Below are 8,690 nucleotides of genomic sequence, written 5' to 3'. Positions count from 1 at the left end.
GGGTAAATCAATAAACTACACAGAATACAACAAAATCAAAACACAAATATTTTCCCAGCACTCCCACATCCCACATTTTTGGCCGATACCCATAATGCCTCTTCTCTTTAGGCTCAAAGGCTTCTGAAAGTAAAAGAAAGACTGATTCGGTTTATTATTATTCATTAAAGCTGATATTTAACACATGTCAGTATTTAATAATGTTTGCACAAGCTCTTAATTATATTAAATGTACTTATATCAGGCATCTTAAATAGTTTAACAAATGCTTTAAATGTTCTTATCCTTTAATCTGGTATCGTCTCCAGAAAGATATCTGATTCTTACGGACTTATGGATCTTGGAATAAAACTTATATAATTTTACTAACTTGTAGTGAACAGATTGATTTAAAGACACTAAAAATTTTATTTTTAGTTTTTATTCAGGAGAATGACGCTAAAATGTTTGTGGAGCACATGCAGTTTCATTGTTGGGTCGGAATCAAACCCTGAGCCCATTTTTGTGACAGTCTAGTCATTTCTTTGCATACAGGGGTAAAGGCCCATCTCGCTCACAGATATTTTTAGATTTTACTTAAGACTTTAGGATATTTAGTCCATAAATTAACGAGGTCCGACGCTAAAGTGCCCTTTTGGTCCGGTGCCCCCGGTCTGCGATTTCTGCCGAGGGTAGGGGTGTGCGGTATGAAGATTTTTGATCGTGGACGACAAAAATGTCTGCAAGATCTGCTTTTGAAGAAATAGCGTATCGTGCAACAGCGTACATTCTATCAGCTGCAGCTCACAGACATTCACTTCAGTGTTAACTCAGCGGTAGAGTTACACTCACGGGACACTGCACTTATTCACAATCACAAAAGTACATTATCTGCATCTGCTTTAAAGCCTTACTGGTTAAAGCCTTACTCATTGTTTTAATAACAAAGATAAAATAATGACAACGATTTTTATCTTCACCCACTTTGGCCTAAATATCCGCCATACTTTTCTATATTTTGTTACCTTGAAAGGCTTTCTTTATAATAGGGAAATTAGTTTGGCTGTAATGCTCAAACAACAAGATAGAAAAACCAACAAAGAATTGTGATAAAATCATGATATTTCTAAACTTTTTTTTATGTTTTATTTTTTTTGCCATATCGCCCACCCCTAGCCGAGGGGGACCAAACTTCGGAGGGAAGACTGTCTCTTTCCTGTCCTCCACCCTTACGTCCGAGCTTCCGGAGCAATGACAAATGATGCAAGCGATAAAGCTTTATTAATGCCAAATAAAATTGCCATTATTAAAGGTGACTGATAGGAGAGGGCAGAAACTGAGGGTAATCATTTGGATCGCTGTAGTCGAGTCTGCTTTGACTAATGGACACGTCTGTCGAAGCTTTTAGTGGGATGAAGCGGCATTGATTAAATGTGTGTGTGAGAACGAGGAAGACACAGAGGTGAAGGAGGTGTAGATATAAAAGCAAATGCAAATTGAGATCCTGTGTTACAGCAATAGTCTCTAATGAGATAAACTGGCTTGTACACAGACACACGTTTGTTTTTCCATCATGGTAGGGATTTTCCATTGATTTTTGTTGTTATTAGACTGAGCTAATGATATTTTTTGGCCCAGAACCCTCCACACAACCCTCACAGAATCCTTTCTGCATTTTTAGATTTTTATTAAGATGTTATTTTGTTTGTTTATTAAGCTGTTTTCCTTGTGGAGACTGTTGGCTGCTTCCCACGGTGTAACTGATTTCAGGTTTTACTATGCTTGAAGATATTTGATCCCCAAAATATAGGCAAAACAAGAGCCAGACACACATGCTCGAACACACCACACACACACTGTCTCTGTCTGAGGTCTTAATCAATTCATTCATTCATGGCTTTAATGTGATCTGTTACTGTCTCTGCTTTTCCATTAGTTTCATTTATCACAGAGACAAACACTCTTACGTCATCCGTTCTGTCTGCCTGATGGGACAGAGCATGGCCCTTTCTCATCTGTGTCTCTCTGTCTTTCAGGTGGATAAGGTATGTGGTCACTCTTCAAATGCTTCTTCAACCACAGTCAGGACGTTTCCTTCGACTTCAGTCACCCCACCACCTGCCAACAGCTCACAGGATGTTCCAGGAGCCGATAAGATCGGCATGTTGGCGCACCTTCACAGGTTAGGCTGGATCCCAAGACTCATTTTTACTCTCTTTTTACAGCTCTTTGATATTGAAAAGTCTTGAGGTAGAGGGAATTTTATTGTTTTTTATTACTAATATATATATATATATATATATATATACACAGTGCCCCCCAAAAGTATTGGAACAGGATATATTTCTTCTAAAACTATTGTTATTTTAAATAATAATACAAAAAAAGTTTCCTCACACTCACGTGTGTGTGTGTGTATGTGTATATATATATATATACACATACACACACACACACCTTTGGATATTTTATTTTATGTATGTTTTTAATACTGTTGTTAATTGTTGACATATAATAGTCAAACTATTTGCCAACATCCCATATTCTGTATTTTATTAAGGGTTCATTATTGAATTTTAACCCGCTATAAAAAGAAATTAAGCATCAAAACACTTTTTTTCCCCCTCCATCTTTTCTGTTATACAACACACTTTTGTAATCTGGCATAGAAATACATTATGACATGTACATCAAAATAACCTCTATTATCTGTTTAATCAGACCTATTCCAATAATAAAAGCAATAATATTGAACAATATGGCAATGACCACCGATATATTGTGCATCTGTATTAAAAACTCCTCTAGGCCCATGATTCCTTGCTGTCTGAAATAAGAAACACGCCATGAAGTGTGCGTAGATATATGCAGTTACACATGCTTTGGGAAAACAGACACATATACCCTTTTGGCAAGTGTGTCTAAAGTCCCTGATTTAAAAATATGCTATCGGACATTTAACCTGTATCTTGAAGGTCCTCACACACACTGCAGATAGCCATCACTAAGTGGTAGGCTGGCAAGGACGGTGCTGTAACTGGCACTGAGACTGCAGGAACAGAGAGAGATAAATGGATTAGAGGTTTTTTTCCGGTGTGCAGGAGTCAGTGGAGCAGAGGACAGCAAACACTTATCACCGTACGGATGACATCATCTCTCTGCACTAAGAGCCTTGGAAATGGCCTGGAAATTTATAAATTAAAAATGTACAATTATTTTCAAAGAATAGCAAGAGTGCTTCGTCATTGTAAGGATCAGAGGTCAGAACACAATGTTATACTTAGTTAAATAGAATAAATTATATTGGGCTGCTAGGTTGTCTGTTACGTCCATGTTGAACCTCCAATGACATGAATAACGGAGCTCAACAACGGGGTTCTGGAAGTAAACATTCATAATTCATAGTTAATTTTATGGATGAATTTTAACTAAAGACATTAGTAATGTTTTTGAAGCATTAAAGCAACATGAAACCCAGAATGATTCAATTATGCCATTAATTCCCTCAAAATATTAAATACATCTCTTTTTTGTGATCTCAGTGCTTGGTCTGGTTAAGTTTTAACCCTTGTCGTTTTTTTCTGAGGGAAAAGTTTCATTGCTAGTGTGATGTCTGGTTTGCATGTGCATGAGTGATTTTTATTTCTCCATGGTCATGATTTTTCTCTCCCTTTCTCACCATCATCCCCTCCCCTGTTTTGTTGCCCTTCCATCTCTCTGTTTTCCCCTCCAAACTGCTTGCCTCACCCTCCTCTGGACTGTTCCATTGTCTTGTACTGGGGGTTTTGACCGTTATCAGTTCACTCCCTCTGAAAACCTCCAAGAGCGATAGAGGTAGAACTCTGAAAAAGGTTGCACGGTAAGCATGAATACATTTACTAAAAAGTTGCATTTATTTCTGATTGGCTTTCTTAAAAAATTTTTAATCTGTGTGTGTACTTTCCTTGGGTAATATAGGTTAGCCCTGTCTCTTTTTACCCACTTCAGTTACCTTACCAGTTAGGGTGTTTTCACACTAGTGTCTTTAGTACAGATCGGGTCCTTTTGTCATTACTGTTTGGTTTGTTTGGTTGCTGTGGAAGCTGAAAAGTTGTACCCAAGTCTGACTATGGTTCATGTGGTTTCCCATCTGATTTAGATTTGGTATGAATGCAGTCTGGCCTAATGTTTGCATGTGAACCACTAATGTTAACACATAGTTTGTTCGATATTGACTCTGGATGTTATTTAGAAACTGAAAATGGAATATTTTTTTTTAGAAATATGGTCTGAAGGGAGAGGGATCGAATCGAATCGAACTTGGGTTCAAATCAAGCAAACAAACCAAAGTGTGAAAAACAGTTTTAGTCATTTTAAATTAAGGTTGCCTGATTGGTTCCTTACTAAGCATGTGACCCGTAACTTCCTACCTCCATGCTGTGGTCCCTGTAAAGGTCGTCTTTGAAATAAACATGTTTGGACAGACAATTTTTCATCTCCATCCCTCCACCAGATCCATCTGACAGTCGGACAAAATGCAGACACTAATTTAATTAATATATACAGTGGGGCAAATAAGTATTTCATAGACTGCCGATTTTTCAAGTTTTACCACTTACAAAGAATGGAGAGATCTGTAATTTTCATTGTAGGTACACCTCAACTGTGACAGTGAAAACTGTGAAAATCCAGAAAATGTATGATTTTTAAATAATTAACTTTCATTTTATTGCATGAAATAAGTATTTGATCACCTACCAACCAGCAAGAGTTCTGGCTCTCACAGCCCTGTTAGTTTGTCTTTAAGAAGCCCTCCTATCCTCCACTCATTACCTGTATTAATTGCACCTGTTTGAACTCGTTACCTGTATAAAAGACACCTGTTCACACATTCAGTCAATCAGACTCCAACCTCTCCACTATGGGCAAGACCAAAGAGCTGTCTAAGGACACTAGGGACAAAATTGTAGACCTGCACAAGGCTGGGATGGGCTACAGGACAATAGGCAAACAGCTTGGTGAGAAGGCAACAACTGTTGACGCAATTATTAGAAAATGGAAGAAATTCAAGATGACTGTCAATCTCCCTCGGACTAGGGCTCCATGCAAGATCTCGCCTCGTGGAGTATCAATGATCCTGAGAAAGGTGAGGGATCAGCCTAGAACTACACGGGAGGACCTGGTCAATGACCTGAAGAGAGCTGGGACCACAGTCTCAACGGTTACCATTAGTAACACACTACACCATCATGGATTACAATCCTGCAGCGTGCGCAAGGTCAGATGAGACCAAAATAGAACTTTTTGATATAAACTCCATTTGCCGTGTTTGGAGGAAGAAGGATGAGTACAATCCCAAGAACACCATCCCAATCATGAAGCATGGGGTGGAAACATCATGCTTTGAGGGTGCTTTTCTGCAAAGGGGACAGGATGACTGCACCGTATTGAGGGGAGGATGGATGGGGCCATGTATCGTGAGATTTTGGGCAACAACCTCTTCCCTCAGTAAGAGCATTGAAGATGGGTCGTGGTTGGGTCTTCCAGCATGACAATAACCCCAAACACACAGCAAGGGCAACTAAGGAGTGGCTCCGTAAGAAGCATTTCAAGGTCCTGGAGTGGCCTAGCCAGACTCCAGACCTGAACCCAATAGAAAATCTATGGAGGGAGCTGAAACTCTGTGTTGCAAAGCGACAGCCCAAAAACCTGAAAGATCTGGAGAAGACCTGTATGGAGGAGTGGGCCAAAATCCCTGCTGCAGTGTGTGCAAACCTGGTGAAGAACTACAGGAAACGTCTGACCTCTGTAATTGTAAACAAAGGTTTCTGTAACAAATATTAATTTCTATTTTTCTATTGTATCAAGTACTTATTTCATGCAATAAAATGGAAATTAATTATTCAAAAATCATACAATGTGATTTTCTCGTTTTTTTTGTTTTGTTTTTACATTCTGTCTCTCACAGTTGAGGTGTACATACGATGAAAATGACAGATCTCTCCATTCTTTGTAAGTGGGAAAACTTGAAAAATCGGCAGTGTATCAAATACTTATTTGCCCCACTGTATATATTTTTTTTTTTTTTTTTTTTTTTTTATATACTTAATGTAATATCATATAATTAAATGCCTAAAATAGCCTTAAAATATGTTCCTAAAACAATTGGTTCTCTGGGTTTTATCTTTCAAAACATTTAAAAACCTTAATGTCTCACAATGTTACTTATTATCTGCATGTGTTGTTTATTTATTGATTTGTGTTGTAGGGAGTTTACGGGGTATATCTCCCGGTATAAGACTTTCTTCTCCATACTTCCGGAGACATTGTGCGAGGGAGAGATGGGCGTTGACGAGCTCACATGTTGGAGTGGAGATGACGTAGTCAAAAGGTGAGCCATTCAGTGTGTACAGATCAATTACTTTTATGCCACCTCTGAAAAGCATTCAGAAAAGCAGTCTGTGTAAAGACTCCTAAATGCCATTTCAGCTGCATTTTTCTAAGCTGGAAGACCATCTTAGATTAGTTTATGTGTGTGTGTGTGTGTGTACGTGTTTAGCTATACTTGTGAGTGTGTGTGTGTGTGTGTGTGTGTGTGTGTGTGTGGTTTTTTTTTTTTTTTTTTTTTTTCTTTCTCTCTCTCATCAATGCAAACCTGAAGTTATACAGTCGTAGGTTTGCTAGCTCCCATCTGGCTTGGGTCTGGTATGTGTATATGGGCTCTCAAGAACAAATAATCACTCAAGAAAGTACAGACGGAAAGCCAAATGCACCCACAGAGCTCCTCCATTAACGAGAAATTACCTTTGGGCCACACCGACTGACTCCTAATAGATTTCTAACAAATCTGTTGCCCCTCAGAGAGAAGTGTTTATTTTGAGAATGGATGTCTGGCTCCAATTTCATGCCCCAAAAGATAACTCACCCTAACGACCAATGACAAACGACTTAACCGATGTAAGGTAACACAGCGGATTGCTGTTGCATTAACAGCCAGGAGACACTGAAGGTGCCAAGTTATGGTTTCTTTGTTTTTTCCCCGTTGTCTCTCTCTCTCGCCAAATTCTTCAAGTTTTTGTCTCAGTGATTTGGGGTAGTTGTACAGCGCCAAGGCTGTTTTGTGGTGTTTGTGGCTCAATGAAAGTCTCTTTCTCTCACATCCATCACTCTCTCTTTCTCAGAGAGGTCACGCGGCAAACGACGATCTGTATTTCATTTGCCTGCTGGCTTCACTTCTTAAGCACCATCAGCAGAACGTGCAATTATGACAATATTCTCTCTTTCTCTCCCTCACTCGTTCCGTCCCTCATCCTCAAATGTGGTTGCCCTACCTCCCATCGATCTCCATAGCAACCAAATTCTGGCCATCAACAATGCAGCGCAAAAGGGAAAGACTGATAGAAATAATATGTATATGTATAAAAGTACTGATGGCACCATAGTGTTAGATGGTAACATTATGGTGTACTATGTACTGAATGATTTGTACTGTGGTGACATTGGTAAAAAATATCAGCTTTATAGAACACACTGTATTTTTTCAGCTTGCGCTTTCCATAATGTGACACAAAAAATGGATTGTGGAGGGGAAGTGTTAAAAGATAACAAGGGATGATGCTTTTATCTGTAAAAAAGGTTGTTTCTAAGTTGATGTAAAAATACAAAACATTTATTTATTTTTTGGAAAATTGTGCACTGGTGAATCATTCCCATAAGACCAGGCATGTGTATTAAAGCAAACAGGGTTAATTTAGATTTCTTGTTGACTTGGAGCAGCATTTAAGGATTGTGATCTCCAGTAAAAACACACACTGTCTACTGCCGTCCAAAAAAAGAGTTGTCTTTTCTTCATCCCATTTTCTGTCTGACTTTTTTTTTATTTTTATTATTACTCAATTAATCAGTGGCCTAACAAACTGTGTTTCCACCAGAACAGTCTGTCTGCCAGTGAGATGCAGAAGAGAAACAATACAATATATTTGTAACATTTTGTGCCTATTTGGAATTAATGTAAATGTCTAGAAGGGAAGTTGTGGCCTAATGGTTAGAGATTCGGACTCATAATCCAAAGGTTGGGGGTTCGAGTCTCGGGCCGGCAGGGATTGTAGGTGGGGGAAGTGAATGTCCAGCGCTCTCTCCACCCTCAATACCACGACTGAGGGGCCCTTGAGCAAGACTCCCAACTCCCAACCCCCCAACATAAATGTCCACTGTTCCGGGTGTGTGTTCACGGTGTGTGTGTGCACTTTGGATGGGATAAATGCAGAGCACGAATTCCGAGTATGGGTCACCATACTTGGCCGTATGTCACATCACTTTTCACTTTTGTTTAGACCAGCTAGAAAACCTTTTTTTATATAGTTTTAGCTTTTTATCAGTTCACCTTAAATCATCAAGGGTCTCTGTGACTCGCTTTGGATGCTCTTTCACATTTGGGGTGGTGTTACTCCACTTCTTATCCTGCTAAACATTCATATGTTGATCAGATGGGTAGTGTGATGTAGTGGCTGAGGCTATAAATTCAAATCACACAAGGGACAGTTTGTAAGCCATCAATGCAGTGTTCTTAGGGACGGTTTCACTTGAGTAAAGTGTGCTAGAGTCATTTTGTATAAAACATGTTGCAAGACTGCTACTTAACAGTTTCAATATACACAGAAGATCTTCCCTCTCCAGGACACAAAGCTAGACTGGTGAATAGAGTGATTGATAATCTCACATTCCAGTTTAGA

The 8,690-nt window shown here is 39.0% G+C and overlaps 1 protein-coding gene across 1 annotated transcript in view; it reads left to right on the top strand.

Moving 5' to 3' along the window:
• gpc5c (glypican 5c) overlaps positions 1-8,690 on the top strand; it is a 126,810-nt gene that overhangs the window by 46,778 nt on the left and 71,342 nt on the right. Inside the window, exons 4-6 of the mRNA XM_079434619.1 lie at positions 2,016-2,161; positions 3,779-3,838; positions 6,227-6,349. Of these exons, the coding sequence (XP_079290745.1) occupies positions 2,016-2,161; positions 3,779-3,838; positions 6,227-6,349 (329 nt within the window). The remainder of the gene's footprint in view (positions 1-2,015; positions 2,162-3,778; positions 3,839-6,226; positions 6,350-8,690) is intronic.

The sequence above is a fragment of the Barbus barbus genome (genome assembly GCF_936440315.1).
Source record: "Barbus barbus genome assembly, chromosome: 15".
NCBI lineage: Eukaryota > Metazoa > Chordata > Actinopteri > Cypriniformes > Cyprinidae > Barbus > Barbus barbus.
The sequence above is the reverse complement of the archived record's forward strand: the minus strand, read 5'-3'. Positions and strand labels throughout refer to the sequence as shown.